This window comes from Ochotona curzoniae, unplaced genomic scaffold (assembly GCF_017591425.1).
Source record: "Ochotona curzoniae isolate NIBS_2020 unplaced genomic scaffold, NIBS_Ocur_1.0 contig_2321, whole genome shotgun sequence".
Lineage (NCBI taxonomy): Eukaryota > Metazoa > Chordata > Mammalia > Lagomorpha > Ochotonidae > Ochotona > Ochotona curzoniae.
The window spans coordinates 22,817,060-22,838,486 of NW_024465421.1; the positions used below are offsets into that span (position 1 = coordinate 22,817,060).

General features: G+C 43.9%; 1 protein-coding gene across 2 annotated transcripts in view; it reads left to right on the forward strand.

Moving 5' to 3' along the window:
* The window catches only part of LOC121151715 (CREB binding protein), a 139,371-nt gene that overhangs the window by 108,445 nt on the left and 9,499 nt on the right, over positions 1-21,427 (forward strand). For both annotated transcript variants that reach the window (XM_040973442.1, XM_040973443.1), the window contains 10 exons: positions 1,026-1,215; positions 5,180-5,298; positions 6,085-6,324; positions 6,776-6,864; positions 12,632-12,712; positions 14,078-14,134; positions 18,939-19,016; positions 19,320-19,387; positions 20,883-21,033; positions 21,245-21,391. In XM_040973442.1, the coding sequence (XP_040829376.1) occupies positions 1,026-1,215; positions 5,180-5,298; positions 6,085-6,324; positions 6,776-6,864; positions 12,632-12,712; positions 14,078-14,134; positions 18,939-19,016; positions 19,320-19,387; positions 20,883-21,033; positions 21,245-21,391 (1,220 nt within the window). The remainder of the gene's footprint in view (positions 1-1,025; positions 1,216-5,179; positions 5,299-6,084; positions 6,325-6,775; positions 6,865-12,631; positions 12,713-14,077; positions 14,135-18,938; positions 19,017-19,319; positions 19,388-20,882; positions 21,034-21,244; positions 21,392-21,427) is intronic.

A 21,427-nucleotide genomic window follows, 5' to 3' on the forward strand; every position in this document is an offset into this window, starting at 1 on the left:
CAAGATCCACTTTGATTTTGACGAGATAGTCTGCAGAGAGCCACAGTCCCCTGTACCTTGTTCCATGTTCTCTGAGCAGGGGTTCCTGTTCCAGCCCAGTGTTTAAGTCTAGTGTTTTTAAAATCAATTTTGTATTAAAAAAATTTTTTTTAAAGATTTATTTATTTATTAGAAAATCAGATATACAGAGAGGAGGAGAGACAGAGAGGAAGATCCTCCATCCAATGATTCACTCCCCAAGTGAGCACAAGGGCTGATGCTATGCCGATCCGAAGCCAGGATCCAGGAACTACTTCTGGGTCTCCCACACGGGTGCAGGGTCCCAAAGCTTTGGGCCGTCCTCAACTGCTCTCCCAGGCCACAAGCAGGGAGCTGGATGGGAAGTGGAGCTGCCGGGATTAGAACTGGCGCCCATATGGGACCCCGGTGCGTTCAAGGCGAGGACTTTAGCTGCTAGGCCATGCCGCCGGGCCCTAAAAATTTTGTTTTATATCAGGACTACATTAAAGTGAATGAAGTCTAATACTTCATTGCTCTTGGGAAAGAAAAGGAATGACCACACACCTCTGACCAGGGAGAGGGCTCAGAAAGTGCATCTAGCATTAAGAGCCTTCTCGTAGGCCCAGAGCGATAGCCTAGCAGCTAAAGTCATCGTCTTGCACATGCTGAGATCCCATATGGGCACTGGTTCTAATCCCAGAAGACCCACTTTCCATCTAGCTCGCTTCTTGTGGTCTGGGAAAGCAGTCGAGGACGGTCTCAAGCCTTGGAACCCTGCACCCACATGGGAGACCCAGAAGATGCTCCTGGCTTTGGATTGGCTCAGCTCCGGTCATTGCATTCACTTGGGGAGTGAATCATCGGATAGAAGATCTTCCTCTCTGTCTCTCCTCCTCTCTGTATATCTGCCTTTCCAATAAAAATAAATAAATCTTCAAAAAAAAAAAAAGCCTTCCTGTAAGACTGAATGAGGATGAAGAAAAATGTTTGCTATTCATGTCATCTGTAATTCTGCTTTTCTCAAGGTGATAGAGGAGGATTTACAAGGATCCTCCCAGGTTAAAGAAGAACCAGACACAGCAGAACAAAAATCAGAACCAATGGAAGTGGATGAAAAGAAGCCCGAAGTCAAAGTGGAAACTAAGGAGGAGGAAGAGAACAACGCCAATGGGACAGCCTCCCAGTCAACGTCACCTTCACAGCCACGCAAGAAAAGTAGGTTATTGGTTCTGTAAGCTGTGGACTGTGCTATTTGTCTGTCATGTTGTACTTGACAACTAGAGTAGACAAACCATCTTGTCCCTTTGCCTGCCATTCTTCCAGCTTCATTCATTAGAAGTGGTGAAGTGGTATGGACTATGCCCCAAGAAAACCCACAGCCTGCGGTCTGAGTGAGCCAAGAGCTCCAGCTCTGAGTGGCTGCGCAGAATGCACAGCTGGCTTCCCACCTGTTGAGACAGTGGGGAGAGGAGTGGGACCAACTGGAGAGGTGGGAGCACCCTTGACAGCATTGACATGGCAGTCATGTGTCTGCTAGTGCCAGGAGGAGTCCCAGCCTCTGGAATGCAAGGTGGGATTGAGGCTGGGCGGGTGTGTGCTGGAAAGTTGTCATTGTTGAAGCAGTTAGGGAGCTTTGAGTTTGACTGTGTATAGGATGAATCAGCTGTAGGAAGTCTTACTCCCCTTGCGCTGCCTCTGGGAAACTGACTCTTGGACCTGTGGAGTGTGCAATGGTCCCCGAAGGAAGGGTCAGGGTGCTGGTGGCACTCTAAGGAAAAGTTAGAGAAGCAAGCGTCGAGCTGCTGGAATACAGCTATTTCAGGCCTGTTCTTACTCGATCAGTTGTGTCCCCAGAGGGTTTCTGTTTGTGTGGATTATCTGTCAGAAGTGAAAGCTGGGATTATTTAAAAGTACTTCATGCATGTAAGATTGGAAAAACTGTTAGTGTTCCATGTAAATAACATGCATTCATGAAAAATACCTTCTAAAACAATGATGTTGTTTGATGGTTTTGCATCTCTTTGATCAAGAGTTAAGGGAACACAACTAGGTTTTGATATCTACCTGGCGGGGGTGGGGGCGTGTATGTTGTGTTGTTGTTTTCTTTTATGGTAAATAGTAGAGGAAAGGGGTGGGTTTTTTTGTTTGTTTGGTTGGTTGGTTTGCAGTGGCACTTTCAGGTAATTGTGCCTGTTCTGCTTTGCCACTTCAACAAGTAGGAGTTCCATTCTGTTCCTTTTCCTTTTGCATTTTCTTTCTCTATTTTCCGCCCTTTCCTCCCCTTCCCCCTTCCCTTCATGGGTCCATTGGCCAGAGATGAGCCAGGCCAAAGCTAAGAGCATGAAACTCTTATCTGTATCTCCAGATGGCAGGGACCCAAGTACTTGGTCCATCTTCTGCTGCTTTCTCAGGTGCATTTGCTGAGAGCTGAGCTTGCAGTGGAGCAGGTATCCTCACACCAGTGCTGTCATGTGGAATGCCATTATCACAGGTGGCAGGTTAACCCCCTGCATCAAGGCGCTAGCTAGGAATGAGTTTCTTACAGGCTTATTGCAGCATGGAATCAGCCAATAGCACTGGACTGTTTGTGCTGTCTGTGACACTTAAATACATTGCTCTGTCTTCAACTTGAAATGCATCTTTTGTCCCTGGGTGACTTTTTTTTTCTTAACATCCTTCTTATGTCATCTAGAAAATACTGACTTGATAGTCTAATGTAGGTTTTCTAAATATTGGCACATTTCATTATGCAATATTAAAACAAAAAGACCTTGTTCATTAATATCACCTCAGCCTCTTTAGACAAATGTTGGAAATTTTGAGATGTTCTCAGGCCCTTGTGGTAAGTTCAACTTTTCCCAGACGCTTCATTGTTGTCGTTGACAACAGATACTGTCAGTTGTCCTTGATGAAACTGGCCCACTGTGTTCATGGTTAAGAAAGTGTCTGCCACCAGAACCCAGGACACGTGACTTGTCTCCCTGTCATTTATTGTGTTCCCTGAAAACCATCAGCTTCTTTACCTTTCAGTTCTAGCACTTGGCACAAGTGCTGTATGCAAACTTTTCATTTTGTCTCATAGAATAAAAAACAACCAGAAGTTTGTACTGCCTCATGAAGTATATTCTCAGTGACTGGCATTTTTATTTTGTGGGTGCAGAGTTGCATAGCGAATATGACTTTAGGTAGGGTTTGGGTCTGTTACCTTTTTTGCCTTTGGTTTCACACTTCTGTTTTGCTGATGTTACTAGTTTCAGTCATTGTTTTTGCTCAATCCAGTACAAAAGACAAATGGCATCCCACAGTGTCATCATGAAAATGCTAGTTGTAATATAATTCACATTAGAGAAGTAACTGTCTTGGACCTGGGTAAGACAAATGGCAGTGTTGGAGCTCTTTGTGGTGACAGGGTTTTGTGTTAGGAGTCATAACAAGTTCAAGGGAGCTGGCTTAAAGAAAGATGATATGCTTTCTGTTTTGGTGCAACCACCCATGACTATTGATTACTTCAAATGTGATTAAGGTGACTATGGAACTAGTATTATTTATTTTTTGTATTGTTGACTAGGTTTCAGTAGTTATAGAACCAGTGACCATGTTAGTACAGGAACCCGTGAGGAGTCCAGGACCCTGTGAGAACTGCAGCTGAGTTCTTCAGTAAACAGCATACTATTATGGTCACAGGAGCAGCAGAGGACATCATCAAATACAGCTGTGACTTCACAGCAGCCTGCTAATTCTATTATAATAAGTACTCAGAGATGGAATTTGAAAATGCTGTTTTGTTTCTTTATTTACTTGAAAGCGAGGAGAGAGAGGTCTCCATCCATTGGTTTACTATCCAAATGGATGTAATGACTGACGTAAGGTCAGACTGAAACCAGGAGCCTGGAGCTTCTTCCAGTTCTCACATGGTACTGGAGCCCAAGCACTTGGACCATGCTCCACTGCTTTCCCAGACCATTAGGAAGGAGCTGGATGACAAGGAGAGTAGCTGGGACTTGATTCAGCACCCATATGGGATGCCTCCACTGCAAGCAACAGCTTTATTCATAACACCACAGCATCAGCCCTCATAATCTGATTTTTAAATTAATTTACCAGCTGTCTGTTGTCTTTTCAAGGCATGAAAACATAAGAAAGTTTGCATCCCTTAAAACCCAAGTCATCAGACCTCCTCTGGCATTGCTTGGAGTTGGTTTTCCTGTATGAAATAGTGTGAAGACAAGCAGTTTGTGATAGCCACTGCTGCCTCTTCTCCTGGTATGAACAGTTCACCAGGCACATGACCCACACTCGTGTGGTTTTGTGTGAACATGAATGCACATTTTACGTGCTTGGCAACCATTGTTCCTTTGCCTACAGAAAGTTCAGTAGGAAACTAGATGGCTCAGGAGTTGGTCAGATGGACACGACTAAATGTAGGAGTGAGCAGTGCAGTACTCTTAGACAGTGTTTAAATTTTTTTCTAAGATTTATTTATTTTTATTGGAAAGGCAGATACAGAGAGGAGGAGAGACAGAGAGGAAGATCTTCTATCCGATGATTCACTCCCCAAGTGACTGCAATGGCCGGAGCTGAGCCAATCCGAAGCCAGGAGCCTTTTCCGGGTCTCCCATGCGGGTACAGGGCCCCAAAGCCTTGGGCCGTCCTCGACTGCTTTCCCAGACCACAAGCAGGGAGCTGGATGAGAAGTGGGGCTGCCAGGATTAGAACTGGTGCTCATATGGGATCCTGGCGTGTTCAAGGCCAGGACTTTAACTGCTACACTATCGTGTCAGGCCCAATATTTGACTTCTATTGCTCTTTTTCTGTGGTTATTTGTTATAAGTTTTCAGTTGAAAGCCATTTGTCTAAGGTGGCCTGAATTTTAAATCAGCTATAGCCAAAAGAGGTTTATCAGAAAAATTCTGAAGATCCCTTCTAGTGAAGTGTCTATTTTTGATCAGTGACACCAAATTTTTTAGTAGAAGTCTTTTCACTGAAGAAGGTGACTTCTTGGTGTTGTATGTTACCTCATGATATGCACGCAGGTTTTAAAATGCTGACTTGCTGTGTTATTACAAACCCTGAATCTTGTCTGAGGCTTGAGAGCTCCACAGCCTTCCATTCGGGATGACCACAGAGGGTCTGTGCTCCTTCCATCATGACATCTTTCTCTGGTGTTTTCTGCTTGCAGTTTTTAAGCCTGAGGAGCTGCGCCAGGCACTCATGCCAACTCTGGAAGCACTCTATCGACAGGACCCAGAGTCTTTACCATTTCGACAGCCTGTAGATCCTCAGCTTCTAGGAATTCCAGTAAGTTCTTGTGGCAAAAGCTTGCTGTCCTGTCTTTTCAGATCAGGTATAATGGTGCCCTTGCTGTGAAGATTCCTCTCATATTGTAAAACACCATTGTTTGTCTACAGTTACCAATTAAAATGTTTGGTTCATGGATCCTGGAAGTTCATGGACTAGAAAGCGATGCTCAGAAGTGGAGGAAGCATTTGTTTTGGCCCTAATGAAAAAAAATGCTTTGGCCTCTTGCTCATGCATGGTCCCAGGGGAACTGTTATACAAATCACATTAAAAAATTGGTAAGCATCAACTCTGAAGTTGATTTTTGCAGAAAAGTTGCAAAAGCCACAGTGACCGAGTGAGTTGTGGTGGGCAGGACTTAACCCGGTTGGCTGTTGGCGTTGGCTCAGAGTTTCTGCTCACCAGCACCGGGCGTGAGTCCGCAGAGGATTAGTTGTATGATAAATCTGTTCCCCATTCGTTGATAAGAATTCTTATTACAAGCTTCACTCAGAATATTTTAAATGTTCCTTTTCATATTTTTTGTTTAACTTTGCCTTTGAAGTGATTTGGTCACACTTTGAAAATATCACTTTCTAGTTCAGTGAATAAAATCAGAGGAACACAGAGGTGTTAAAACAAAACCAAGTTTCTGTTTTTTCCACTTTTCGTTTCTCATTGTTGGGAATGGAAGCTGTTTGGGTATTTTATTTATTCCTGGCTGTAATTTAAGATAAAAAACTGCCAGGTAAAACTGGCCTGTAAAATTTGGGGGATTTATTTACCTGAGACAGTTTTGTTTTTAAGGATTATTTTGACATTGTGAAGAATCCCATGGACCTTTCTACCATCAAGCGGAAGCTGGATACAGGACAGTACCAAGAACCTTGGCAGTACGTGGATGATGTCTGGCTGATGTTCAACAATGCCTGGCTCTATAATCGTAAGACGTCACGTGTCTACAAGTTTTGCAGTAAACTCGCAGAAGTTTTTGAGCAAGAAATTGACCCTGTCATGCAGTCCCTTGGATATTGCTGTGGACGCAAGGTAAGTTCTAAGTTTTTCTGAAAAATGAGCTTCTTTGTAAATCTAGGCAAAAGGGTATCCTGTAAGATGAGAGAAGTAACGTTTTGACCTCACTTGTGTGTTGGGATGTACACAGATGCCATTTGGTCTTCTGTAACACAGCTTTTTGCTTGAAGTGGCATCATGATCAGAGCTGTAGGGTATTTGCTTACCGGAAAGCCTTGTGGTAGTTACTTTTGGCTACCCTTCACCTACTTCATTGTAGAGCCAATACCACACTAATTCTATGTTACTTAATCCAAAATTATCTTTAAGTACCTACTATAGTTGCCCTCCAACCCCCCAAAAAGGGAAAAAAAAACTATTCAATGTACTAATATAATTTTTAGCTAAATCTAGTTCTCTGCAGTGGACTAGAACATTACAGGATAACTGGGATATGTTTTTAGTGTTTTCTTCTTTATTTTTGCAGTATGAATTTTCCCCTCAGACTTTGTGCTGCTACGGGAAGCAGCTGTGTACAATTCCCCGTGATGCTGCCTACTACAGCTATCAGAATAGGTAAGTATCCCCCTCTGCTTGTCTGGCAGGGCAGGCAGGTCTCAGGACAAGCTGTGTTCATTTGTTTGCAGCCTGGAGATCAAGTGCGACGTACCTCAGTTGCAGTGCTTCTTGGTTACTTAGACAGGCATCTATAAGAATTTAGCCACTGCCATACTACTTTGTGGTAGATACACTAATTCTAAGTTCTCATCTGTTGGGATGGAAGGTGACTTACCTTCTTGAGATATTCATGGAGTTTGAAAATAGTATTTTTATTTTTCTGCTTGCAAATACTTGCTTAGATGCTGCAACCTGGACAGCCAGATGGGAATACTTGTATTAGTGCTGCTTCTGCTTTCCCTAAGACTTTTTGAAAGAGGTTATGTAGAAAATTGATCTTCCAGTCAGGGCTGATGAGACCAAAGCCAGGAGCTTCACCCTTCTCTCATGTGGATTTTGAGCTCAAACACTGAGCCACCTTTTGCTGCTTTTCCCATGCCGGTAGGAGAGAGCTGGATTGAAAAAGAGCAGCCAGGGATACAAACAAGTGCCCGTATTAGAAGTCAGCATCTCAAACAGTGCCTGTATCCACTGTGCCACCTCAGCTACTTCTGTCATCTGATATTCTTTTGGCAGTGTGTTAAAAAATAAGCTGGTCTGTTATAAATTGTCTGTTTGGGGGTTTTATGAGTCTGCTTAAGAATTATTTGCCGTCTCTTAGAAGTGAAGATGGCTGAAGAATATCTCTGTCATAACTAGGGAGAGAGTGAAAATACGTGTTGGTTCCCCACATCCACATGACTGACAACAAGTGGGTTAATGGGATCCTCCATGTTAAGTGGCCACATTGGCCCATAGCAAAAGGGATTCAGGCCTCCAGGCATGAGTCATGAATCTTGGTCAGAGTCAATGGCAGACCAAGGCTTGGTGATTTGGCAGCTGGATACTACTTGGGGCCACCCCTCAGGCTCCACAGTCAGTGTTTCCATCTGAAGGCTTCCCAGTGTTTGAATGCGTCAGAGATGATAGAGCAATTGGTTTTTCAGAGATGCATGCGCAGGCCTCAGAATTTGGAATGCTTATATAGGTTTTTGCCTAATTGGTTTCTAATTTGATTAAAAAAAAAAAACATTCAAATCACTAAATTCCATCAGAATCCTATGTTTGTATTTTTTACAGATCAGTTTTTTAACTTTGAAAGGCAGAGTTACAGAAAGACAAATGGTCACAGCAGTTGAGATTGTGCCAGGCTAACTCCTCAGGGTGTGGGGTAAAGACCCAAGTGCTTGGTTCATCTGCTTTCCCAGGTTGTAAGTGGGCAGCTGGATCAGAAGCAGAGCAGTTGGTGCCAGTATGGGATGCCCATGTTGCAGGTGGTGGTTTGACCCACTATTCCACAGTGGTAGGCCTATAATCCTATATTTTGAAAAGTAAATACTGACAGAAAAATGTCTCCAAAAAAAAAAGGATTTCTTGATTTTGCCTGGCCTATTGATGTCAAGCATTGCTCAGCAGTTTAGTGTGCCAGTGTGAGGGCTAGGGAGCCCAGAGGATCCTGGGATCTCAATTACAGCCTGTGCAAGTCCTGTAAGATCAGGGTAACATTTGGACTTTGATTTCTGTCTGAATTTCCCCTTAGCAAAAGCAACATTTTAAGATGAAGTGCAAAATGATTCAATAGCCCTTTTGTAATGGGGTCTTTCCCATTGTGTTGAGCTTATGCCCTTCCATAAACAATTTTAGCCTCATAACCTTCAATACATACTGAAGTGTCAGATTTAACCTTGTCCAGGATAGGTGTGGGAATATCTTCCATGGCAGCCTAATGTTAGATCACCATGAAATAATTGGTGGCAGTACTTTTTGAAAGCTGTTGCCCAGCAAAATAAAGTTAAGACTGGCTCCTCACAGTAGCCTAGCAGATAAAGTCTTCACCTTGCATGCACCAGGATCCCATATGGATGCCGGTTCGTACCCTGCCAATCTCACTTCCCATCCAGTTCCCTGCTTGTGGTCTGGGAAAGCAGTCAAGGATGGCCCAAAGCCTTGGGGCCCTGCACCCACATGGGAGACCTGGAAGAGGTTCCTGGCTCTTGACTTCAGATCAGCTCAGCTCTGGCCAGTGGCCAATGAGGTCACTTGAGGAGTGAATCAATGGATGGAAGATCTTCTTCTCTGTCTCTCCTCCTCTCTGTATGTCTGACTTTCCAATTAAAAAAAAAATCTTAAAAAAAAACAAACAAACCAAAAAACAGTCTGCACACTGAACACCCCCTTCCACCCTACTGTGTTGCCCAGTGTGGTTGTGTCTAGCAGGAAGAGCACATGGTTTGCCATTGTCTCTCAGTGTTCAGGACTTTTTCATTGTTGCTGTCACTGGTTTTGGGCCCCGTGAGACCCTTCCTTTGCTGATTTACACATAATTTTGTCATGTAAGTGCAGGGTAATTTAAGTTAAGTAGGACTGATAGGTTCAAGGTACTGCTCTCCTAGAGTGGTGCAGACTCTGAAATACTGAAATGTTCAGTTTGATTTCTGCGTAAAACTTGACTTTTACAGACTGAAGCAATGAGTCTTTCTGAAGAGTACAATGATAACACTTCACAGTTTGGGCATAGCCTCTTCCCAGCTATCCTTATATGAGTGCTCTATAGTACACTGCGTCTGAGTTGATTCAAATGTGGGAATTCTAAGAAAGCACTAGCCTAATTCTACAATTTACATTTTAACTTGGTTTTTATTCTTGACTTTTACTGTCTATGAACACGGTGTCATTCTTAGGGAAGCATTGTTGGGACCCTTGTAGTTCTGAACTGTTTGGGTACTTAGAACACTAGAAAATCTTAGACCTTTCAGACAAGTGAAACTAATATATAAATTAGTGTATGTGGTGGCTTTTTCACTTGTTTTTGTAATTTGAAAATTTGGAAGTAACTTGTTGGGAAACAGTTTGGCAGCTTTCCCAGTTGGTGTCTATAGATAATGTAAGTAGTGTCTATAGATGGTAACCAACTATCTGTGTGTGCTGATAGACTCCTGAAACAATCTGCATTTGAAAACTTATTCCATAGATGAAGTTACTCTTACAGATGAACTCTACAGTAACATGTGCTAGAATTTGAGAATTGTCATCATCAGATTATGTGAAGTATTTCTCCTTTGTAATTCCATATTCATCAAACAGCTTCCTTCACGAAAAGCAGGATGCCATCTAGGCTTTTACATTGGAAGAGTGAATTTCTGAACATTTATGTATTTCTGAGGAGAATGAAGTTTGGACTAGGTAATAAGGTAGGGGCAGACTGGCGTTAACTTGTCACCTATTGATGGCCAGCGCTGTCAGGCTAGATGGTGACCCTTCCCACTCTGTCCTGTCTTCCTGCCTTGGAAGAGTGACAAAGTGAGATGCATGTCCCTGTGTCATTTTCCCCATTCCCCCCCCCCCCCCCCCCCCCAGCACAGGCCAGATTCTCTGGCTTTTTGGCAGTGCTTTGGGAGGCTACGAGTCTACCCTCTGTCCCTCCCAGTTTCTGATCCCGACTTTTTCAGGGATGAAAGTTGTAGCCTAAAGCTTTGATTTCTGCTCCGTCTTCACCCCTGCTTCCCCCGCCCCCCCTCCCACCCTCACAGGCTGCTGTTCAGCCAGCAGTTCTTCTCTCTGTGTCAGCCTCCTCCCTTGAAAAGTTAGAAGTTGAAAGGTCTTGTATCCTGGATGTTGCTGGCCTTGGGTCCTGCTTGAATGAGAACAAAGAATTTGCCTGAGATTTAAAAACTATTTCACAGTTATGGTAATTTCATTTCAAAACATGTTCAGCAGTCCTATTCAGTTGGTCCACATGTACATGTGCTTGATTGTATGATGAAAGGAGCACTCAATTCTGAGTTTTATTTTTGAGGGAGTAGTTTATGTCAAGTCTGTCTTATTTTTTTTACCATTATATTGGCTGCCACTGAGTTGGTTTATGGTTTTTAAACCTTTTTTCTTGCCAGTGGTGACCATAGCCTTTTGTACATGGGGAACTTTGTTTTTTTAAGTACATGATTTTAAAACTCCATAAAACATTAACAAGATAGTGAATGGCATACATGCATGTCAGTTTTTATCTTGGAAGAATTTATAAATTGACTTGGTTCTTAGTAAACTAGTCTCAGCAGGAAACCTTTCATTAATCCAGTCGTTACCCACAATAAATCTGTCATGTTCATCAACCAAATGTGAAAAACTAAAAGCTGGATGATCTTGAGATGCCATGCGGGTTCTGAAGTGTTACACTTTAAATTTACTGTATGTGTTTCATTAGTGAAATGGAGCAGTCAGAATGCTTGGTGTGTTGAATTAAGAACAGGACTGGGACTCCTAGGGTGGCGGGGCCTCTCCTGGTGGTAACCAAGGCAGGCTGGCGAGTGGCGGTGGAGCAAGGAGGGAACCTGCAGATGTCGCATCTCACTCTGCACGTGGCTCAGCGTGGCGCTCCAAGTCTCCTCACAGTGTCTTTAATACTAATCCTTCCTGGCATCTTGTAGACATTGTTTTGAGCACTAAAACTGCATTTTATCCTGCTGCCGTCGCTGCCTTTCATCCAGTCTTCTTGCGTGTGTGGTGCACCTCCATTCAGCCTGTTGATTTTGCAGTATTGTATGCTCATCTGTTGTATGCAGCACTCACCTACATTTTTGTTGATTTCTCATTCATGTCCTTTCCAAACATTTACTAGGTTTTACTTTGTTAATTGATTTCTTGGAGCCTAGGCTCTGTTTGATACAATAAATTGGGGAGTGATGAATAATTTCTCAAATGCAGATTGTGCTATAAAGATTAACTCTAAATTTGCTTAATTTGGATTGTCACCAAGTCAGAACAGTCATTCACTTAGTATCTCCGATTGATGAATGATTGGTCCCCCTATCAAGAATTTCAAATCGCAGTTAAGAGTTGAATTTTAAGTCCATGAATCTACATATATTGTATTGCCTGCCTATACAATATATCACAATTTTCTCAATATGAAATTATAAATAAATGGCTGGAAAGTTTTTGACCCCAACTGCATATCTGTTAAATGTTTGTCTAGAATATGGATTTGGTTTCATTTGTATTGTATCAAAATTAACTGAGTGATTTACACTACAAAAAATAACAGGGAAAAATTAAAAATCAGTTCTGGGTGCTCAACATTCTCATACATTTAAAGATCTGACTTAATACTGGAAATCTCTGAACTGCTGTCAAGCATAAATTTTTCATCTTAAAAAATAAAGATATTTCAGTTTAAATTGCTTTTTTACGACCTTTTGTCAGAATGTTCTGTTCAAAGTAAAATTTTCCATTTCAAACCCTGGAGTTATATTTGATTTCTATGAGTAATGATGATAAAATTCAGATTCCTAAAATTAAGCTCCATGCAATTCGAATGTTAACACCTCCTTGAAAGCATTTGCATCTTGGAGCTGGCTCAAGCCTGTCGTTGTTAGTGATGATGGCCTGTGACGTGTGCGATGAGACCGAATGCTAATCAATGCTTTGCCTTGGCTTTCTGCTCTGTGTTGTCTTGGTGTTTGCGTCTTACCTTTATGTCTGTGCTATTTGTTCCCTTCCCTGTTCTCTAATCCTGCCCTTCCCCACCTGCCCCCTGTTCCTTTCATTGTCCTCACTGACCCATCAATCAACCAACAACGCCCCCCCTTCGTCGTGGTGCTCTGCCCTGCTCTGATTGGTGGCTTCGTTGCTTGGGTGGCTGTGTGTTATGATGGACCAGTTCACCCAAGTATGGCCTTCTTGCTGACAGGTATCATTTCTGTGAGAAGTGTTTCACAGAGATACAGGGCGAGAATGTGACCCTGGGGGACGACCCTTCACAACCCCAGACGTAAGTACCATCATGACTTAATTATTATTTGTTCTTATCCATGATTGAAAAGGAAACACTACTGCTGTATTGATCTCTATGCAGTGTCATGCCCACATTTAGTTCGGATGTGTATGTAGTTTTTCTCTTCTTCCATTGAAGACCAGGACGCTGTGGCCTCCCATAGTCCAGTGGCCTCTCCTGACCTTGGTCTGTTGCTCCTTGTCAGATTTTTGGTTTTGTTTGGGGAGATTGAAAAGTGTTGTTTACCCATAAAAGCTAGGTACTATGTTCTCAAAACTGAAAAGAGCAAGCAGTGCATTTTACCGAGAGCCCCTCATTTCTGGTTAGTCTGTCTTCCAGGTAGACTTCCTTTAAGTCACTGAGCTAAAGCAAGTTACTGAGATTCCACTGTTCTCCAAATTCATTTTTTGTCTGAAGGACAAAAGAATCTCCTTTCTAGGTGATGTTTTGACTGATGCTAGCAACGCCAACTTAGTCACACACACCTAGCACAGTGCTTGTTTCCTGTTAGGGTAACTCCACAGGGAAGGGTGGCCAGAGTGTGGCAAGAGAAAGAAATGCCGCACCTTGAGTTGGATTGAGCACCTCCCTTACAAGCTTGAAGCAGCCAAACCACCTCCCAACGCTCATGTTTGCTTGGACCCGCTGGTTCTGCCCTTTGTGCTATGATCCCACCCCACTGGAAAGCTGACCCCAGGGACTGACCTTTGCGGACAGGCTGACTCAACCAGGAGAGCAACTTGCAGCCGAATGGCTGCTCCTCTGCAGCCTAGGTGTCCCTCGCTGAAGCCCAGATGTCCTTTCTCATCTCCTTGGTCTGATTTTGTGAACAGTCACTGGATTGTCTAGTTCTTTGAATTAAAAGATCACATATACACAGATGAACACAGACCCTGATGCCCAGCCCTCTCACAGTGGGGAAAGTCTTCCCACAGAAATGCTGCTCTCCTGGGATTGTAAGAAGTGGTTATATCAATGTTCGTTCAGTTCACTAACCATTCACCAATAGAGCAAACTATCAATTTACAGACTTCAGTCTCAACACAACTTTGTCGTTGTGTATTGGCTAGTCTTAAAAATGTTGTAGTGTGGCCGGTAGTAGATAGAAAGAAGTAGTCTGAGAAAAGAGACAGAAAAGATCTTGGAACATATGGGCATATAGTAGGCAGTGCTTTTGTTAATTTAAATGTTGTATTCATTTCATGTATTCATCCACTTGAGACTTCAGCTGATTATTATTCTTTACTGAAGTAATTGGTCACAAAATATTCCAGTGACCCTGGAATTATATTTTATATATTATGATTTATATTCAACAGTTAAATTTTAATTAGCTAATGTATTCTCTTTTTTTTTTTAAAGCACAATTTCAAAGGATCAATTTGAAAAGAAGAAAAATGATACTTTAGACCCTGAACCGTGAGTATATAGCTATTCTGTTTTGTTCTGTTTTTACTTTTAATTTTGATTTCAGATCCGGGTGTTATTCTCAGTATTGGATTGTGAGAAAGAACAGTTCAGAGTTAATGCAAGAACACTTTCTTGTGTTCAGTTACGTCTTAGATACATAGATACTATGTCTCTTTACGTGTACTCCTCCAATTACCAAATTTTAACAGTCATAGGATTAGATGCATGTTTTGGTTCTAGTAACTTTGGTTATTAGTTGATTGATAAGCTGCATGGTATGACATTTTTTAAACCAAAGGTAGGAACATTTAGTGATAAAGTGCTGTTGCAAGGTTAGTTTCAGGAAGTAGTCTTTTAAATTGCTTTTTGAAAAGAAATTACATGAAGATGGGTCCAGCATGGTAGCCTAGTGGCTAAATCTTTGCCTTGCATTTGCTAGGATACCATATAGGTGCCAGTTCATGTCCCAGCTGCTCCACTTCCCACCCAGCTCCCTGCTTGTGGCCTGGGAAGGCATTCTAGGATGTCCCAAAGCCTTGGGACCCTGCACTCACATGAGAGACCTGGAAGAAGTTCCTGGTTTGGATCAGCTCCAGCTGTTGAGGCCACTTAAGTGAACTAGTGGATGAAAGATGTTTCTCTCTCTGTTTCTCCCTCTCTCTTTAAATCCAACTTTCCAATTTAAAAAAATATATATTTTTAAAAGAAAAACAAGGGGCTCACCACTGTGGCCTAATGACTAAAGTCCTCGCCTTGAACACTTCGGAATCCCATGTGGGTGCCGGTTCTAATCCTGGCAGCCCTGCTTCCTATCCAGCTCCCTGCCTGTGGCCTGGGAAAGCAGTCAGGGACGGCCCAAGCTCTTGGGACCCTGCACCCACGTGGGAGACCTGGAGGAACTCCTGGCTCCTGGCTTTGGATTGGCTCAGCTCCAGTTGTAGCAGTCACTTGGGGAGCGAATCATCAGACGGAGGATCTTCCTCTCTGTCTCTCTTCGTCCTCTCTCTATATCTGACTTTCCAATAAAAAAAAAATCTTTTTTTTTAAAGGAATACAGGATTTTAACAACTGGGATAATATCACAGGAAGAAAAGCAAAATTTTAAAACTAAAATAAAAGTGGTTTTTTTTTTTTTAAAGAAAAACAAGAAACTTAGTTTACTTGCGTGTTCTTGCCAGAGTCTGTGATATAATATACTTTGAAAAACCGTTATCAGATACCATGAGTCTCTGAAACACTCACAGAAATGCATGTGAGGAAAGAACTATGCATGGATTCCAGAAATAATTTTGAATCAAAATAAACACTTTTTTTGTGGAGAGACTTAATAATTTGGAAGATAGAGTGGCAGAGAAAGAGAGCAAGATCTTCCTTCTGTTTGATTCACTCCTTAAATGTACACGAAGCCAGAGCTGAGCCAGTCCTAAGAAGGAGCTACATTTGCATCACCCCCATGGATGCAGGGGCCAAGCAGGGTGCCATCTCCTGGGGCCCTTCCACCTCCACGTTAGCAGGGAGCTGAACAAAAATGGAGCTGCCGGGTCTTGAAACGCTTCTCAAGTTTGGGGATGCTGATGTCACGGGTGGCAGTTTAGACCAGCTTTCCCACAGCACCAGTCCCAACACAATGTTTTAACTTCGATGACACATAGATTTTTAACATTGAAAGGCAGAGAGAGATCTTCCATTCTGTGGTTCACTCTCCAAATGGCCACAAAGCCAGAACTGGACCGGATGAATGAAAGAAGCCAGGAACTTCATCTGAGTCACCCACATATATGGCAGGAGCCCATATACTTGGGTCATCTGCTGCTGCTTCCTAGGCATGTTGGCAGGGAGCTAGGTCTCTAATTGGCACTCTGACATGGGGTGCTTGCATTGCCAAAGATGGCTTAACTTCACCATAGTGCCAGCCCCTGTCCTCGAACTTGGGAAGTATCTTTGAACTTGACTTGGTGCAGTGATAGAGTGCTTTGCTGTTGTGCACTGGTAATCACCCATGTGTGCCAGCCTACTGAGCGCAGCCAAAGCTGCGAAGCTGATCTTGCCCTGACCTGGCACCGAGCCTCCTGGCTTCAGGGAGCCACAAACTTCTCTACTGGTTTATGACAGTGACTTCTACCTAGGGAAGAAACTACCTGCTGGGAAACTACCTCCTTTTTTTTTTTCCCCTAAGATTTATTAATTTTTATTAGAAAGGCAGATTTACAGAGAGAGAGATATCTTCCATGCACTGGCTCACTCCCCAAGTGGCCCCAGCAGCCAGAGCCGAGCCAATATGAAGCCAGAAGCTACCTCCCCAGGTCTCCCATATGGGTGCAGGGTCTCAAGGCCATCCTCCACTGCTTTCCCAGGCCACAAACAGGAAACTGGATGGAAAGTAGGGTGACTAGGACACAAACTGGCACACACATCGGATCCCGGCGCATGCAAGGCAAGGACCTTAGCTACCAGGCTATCTCACCAGGCCCAGAAACTACCTAGCAGATTACTTGGTACACTACCTATACCTGGGTGTTATTGGGTTAGAATACTGGGGCAGTGGCCAAGCACATGAACACTTCCCACAAGCCCACCTGTGCCTGTGACAACCAGTAGATTGTTTCTCCCCATTTTCCACTTGATTTTTCACTTACGTGCTCCCTTGGATGAGTTTTGAATTTTGTTAGTTTATATTCATTGGTCCATTTCAAAATATATGACATTCACATAGTGGGTGCCAGGTAGTAGTAGAAATCTGATTGAAAGAAGAAAGTCTGCTTGAGACGGCCACTCCCAGGCAGAGTGGCTACAACAGTTAGATTCAGCTTCTAGGAAAATGTGACTTGTGGAAGCAGGTTTTGGGGGAGGGGCGGAGCATTCTAGACACAAAGGAATAAAAGAACACGAGATGTTCAAGCTAATTCCCGGTTGCCTAGCGTGGACAGAAAGCAGGAGAGTGGGTGAAGTTCACCAGTTACAGGGACACTTCTTGGGGAGTTGACTGATGGGTGGGCTTTATCCCACATGTGCAGGGAGGTATTGAGGAGGAGCCTTGGTTTCTGGTGTAGAAGGAGCCCTGAGATCTGTAAGGTGAACTGACGACAAGAGCAGATGTAGACCTGTTGTAGGGAACTAGTCAGAAGACTAGCAGGCGAGGCAAGAGGCCCAAGCCCAGACTGAAGCAAGAAGGACATGGAGCCAGCTGATTAGTTAATAATTTTGTGGAGAAGAGGTTTCAGGTTTGAGGTGACATCATGAGGTTTAGAATGGCATCTTTGTGGCATGCTTTTTCCTCGGTGTGCAAGGGAAGAGGTATTTGGGGTGCTTGGGAGATGATGGCACAGGAGCTGAGAACATTCCTGCCTGCAAGCCTGTTACGGTCTGAGCAGAAAGGCAGAGGCTGGTTACTAAGACTGCAGAGGCGGAGCGTGGGGGAATGTAGTACTCATGGGAAGAGAAGTGTAGCCCTCAAGTACAAGGGGATGGAGCCAGCGCAGGTTTTCCAGAGTGCCTGGATATCATTGCCACTACTGTGTTGGTCCGCACAGCCCTGGCAGAACAGGGATGCAAGCTGGCTTAGGGCACACCCATGACTAAAGGGCTTCCCCGGCAGCGGACTGGAGGTGGCAGAGGATGAGAGGCCCAGCAAGGACTCAGCTCACGCTGCTGAAGATCCTGAGTTCAGGCAGTCGGGGAGCCATGGCATTTCTAACTTCCTAAACCTTCCAAACTGTGTGGCTTGTGACAGCACCAAGGGAAAGAGCTGAAAGCAGCAAAGGTTTTCACCTTTCAGTATCTTGACATTTAAGTCTCCGAGGTGAAGCAGTTGTTGGAGATGGTAGAGCCAGGGATGTTAGTTGTGGGCCGTCACAGGCAGTGCAGAAAAGTCTACTTTTTAGCAGGCTTGACATTTGCCACCCTCTGTGATGACAATTGCATCAGGCCTGGTGTGGCAGCTGGGACCGACTACATTCCTTGTCTGTGTCCTAAGAAGTCTTAGACTTCAGAGCAAGTATTTATGACACTGAGAGAGGTTGTCCTCTGTTTCCTAAGTCAGCTAAGACATGTGAAATTGCCTAGAGAAAGTATGCATGGTCATTGTCAAGAAATAGTAACCTATGAGTTTTACCTTAATTCACAGTGGAAGGAGGCTTCAGAAAGTTGACAGAGCAGTGGGCAGTACAGCAGATAGAATGCCAGTGGGAGGCCCACATCTGTTTTGAGTCCTGGCTCTTCCATTTCCCATCTAACTTCCTGCAGTCCTGGGAGGCGGTAGGTGAAGACTCAAGGAGTTGGGTCCCTGCCATCTGTGTGCAAGTCCTGGATTGAGTTCTAGGTTTCTGCCTCGGGCCTGGCGTACCGCAGACTGTTGAGAAAGTGATAGAAAACCAGTGGATAGAAAAACCTCTATCGGTTTTTGCCCAAAGGCCTTTCAGATAAAGTGAAAGTTTTTTTAAAGTTCATAGAAAATTCACATTATCACTGAGTTCCAATGCCCATGAAGTTTTTGAATCCTCTTTGTAATTGTATTTTGTTTTGTTGTTGTTGTTGTTGTTGTTTTGTTTTGGGAAGTCATATATACAGAGAGGAAGATCTTCTGTCTGCCACTTTGTAATTTTTCAAGTTGAAGTTGCATTTCTGGTTGCAAAGAGAGATTGAGGGCAAGAGGAGTGAGGCGCTTACTCTCAAAGAAGGCAGGGATCCGCCTCATCCTGTGTCAGAATCAGAGGCATTCACAGGTCCCTGAGAGCAGGGTCCACACACATTCAGACACCTTCTGGATGTCCGTTGGTGTCTCTGAAAGCATAACTGTAGACTTTCTATCTCCTAGTTTTGTCGATTGCAAGGAGTGTGGCCGGAAGATGCATCAAATTTGTGTGCTGCATTATGACATCATTTGGCCCTCAGGGTAAGTAATTTCCTCTGGTCTTGGGGAAAGAAAGAGCAGTGCACAGCCCCACCTAAGGGTGGCAGCAGTGGTAGTCTCATTCTTTGCTGTCAGAGTTCAACAATTGAATTGGCAATTGATTGAGTGTTTGACTACTTTATAGAATTGGAGAACCAAAGCCGTCTGCCTCTTTACTCTTATTATAAAAATGTGATTCCTATGCCAGCAAAGTGTTTCAATGCTGCATACTGGTTTAGCAGCATGTGCTAATGCGTGCAGTCTGATCACACCCCTTTTTTTGTTTTGTTTTTGTTTGTTTTTCAGCTTTGTGTGCGACAACTGCTTGAAGAAAACTGGTAGACCTCGAAAAGAAAACAAATTTAGCGCTAAGAGTAAGTTTGTGGGTTATACTTTGGACTGTCCATTTTAGAAACTTGACTACTTTTCCTGGTCTTTGATAGTCCTATGACTTAATTAGTATTAGAAAGATTTTTAATGAGTGTTTAAAATTAATTTTTACTTACTTATGCAAGGTCCTATCTGGTAGTTCACTCCCCAAATGCCTGCAACAGCCGACAGGTGTCTGGAGTTGGGAGCTGAGATCTTAACCCAGATCCTTCGGTTTGGGTTACAGGCCCATGATCGTTGCCTTCCTGGATTCACGTTGGGCGAAAGCTTCCATCGGGAACTAGTGGAAGGGATGAAACGCAGGCACCAGTGTGGAATGTGTTCATCTTACCCTTTAAGCTGATGCCTGTTCCCCAGACGAAGTCTTTTTTTAAAGTTTGAATTGCTGTTAACCAAATCCAAAGCTATTCTGTAGTTTTAACTGCCTCTGTTAAAAACCTTTTGAAACACTGTTAATTGACAACTCCCCTACTGTTTTAATGCTTCTCTTTAAACCAGGATTTTTCAAGTACAGCTGCTGACATTTGGGACTTGATTTTTGTCTTTTTATTTTTCAAGATTCATTATTTATCTTGAACAGTTACAGAATTTGGGGAAGATATCTTCCATTCACTAATGTACTCCCCAAATGGCCCCAGCAGACATGACTGGGCCAGGCCTTCCCCCAGGTCTCCCCAGTGGGAAATGGGAGCTGGTCAGTCACCGGTCATACTCACATCTATCTTCCCTGGGAGTGCACCAATCTTACCCTCAGGAAGTACCAGCCAATCTCTGGTTTCTGTTAGTGTTCCAAAAGTGTGCCGTTAGGGAGAGGGAGGACTCCTGGGCCTAGACTAGAAGGGCAGGAGGCTGAGTGGGCACAGCCTGGCTTCTTCCTCCATATCCCCAGTCAGACTTGCACCACCTCTAGCTCTTCTGCTCCTCACTGTTAGAAAAGGGTGGAACTCTAGGAATGTAGGTGGTTTTTCTGGGAGTCAGATGCTGTGCTCCTGGAGTTCACCTGTTCCCCAAGAAGTGCTTGTGTCATAAGTAGGCTCACCCCTTTAGGCTGCCAGACAGTAGGGCAAGAGTTGTTCAAACCTTGACCTCAGGCAGCCACATAGCATGTTGGATGGCAGTGTGGGTCCTGATTGCTCTACTTCAACCCAGCTTTCTGCTATTGTTCCAGGGAAGGCAGCAAATCATGGCCCAAGTCCTTAGGTCCCGCCATTCTGGCTCCTCAGTGGTCTTTCCTCACCGTGGCAGTTTTAGGCATTTGAGTTCAGGAATGTGTGTGTCTGTCTGTCGATCGCTCTCCCGCTCTCACTCATTCACTCTCTTTTTCTCTTCCCCTCTGGCTCTGTCAGTTTGCCTTTCAAATAAGCAAATAAATAATAAAATATCTCTAATTAAAAACATGTCAGAATGTGCCAGAAGAAAGCTAGTGCTGTGATCTCATTGGCCCCTCTTTTGCTCTTCTCCTGCTTCCGGACTTCCTAGGACTGCAGACCACACGACTGGGAAACCACCTGGAAGACCGAGTGAACAAATTTCTGCGGCGCCAAAATCACCCTGAGGCCGGGGAGGTTTTTGTCAGAGTGGTGGCCAGCTCCGACAAGACCGTGGAGGTCAAGCCTGGGATGAAGTCACGGTCTGTGTACTGTGTTCTCTAACGGGGGTGTCATAGCAGTTCTTCTCTCAGTCCGCCCCTGGGACACAGGGTTGAGAAGGGGTGATCACAGCTATGAGATTGCCCCAAGACTTGGGCGGGCCAGCCTTCAGCTCACCAGCCCTGACCAAGTACAGAGCAGAGGTGCTCAGCCGTGGGTTTCAAGAACATCAAGCCTGCCTTTTTCTTTCAGGTTTGTGGATTCTGGGGAAATGTCTGAATCTTTCCCATATCGAACCAAAGCACTGTTTGCTTTTGAGGAAATTGATGGGGTGGATGTGTGCTTTTTTGGAATGCATGTCCAAGAATATGGCTCTGACTGCCCCCCTCCAAACACAAGGTAATCTCAGCTTTTGTTTTTGTTTTTTTGCTTGTT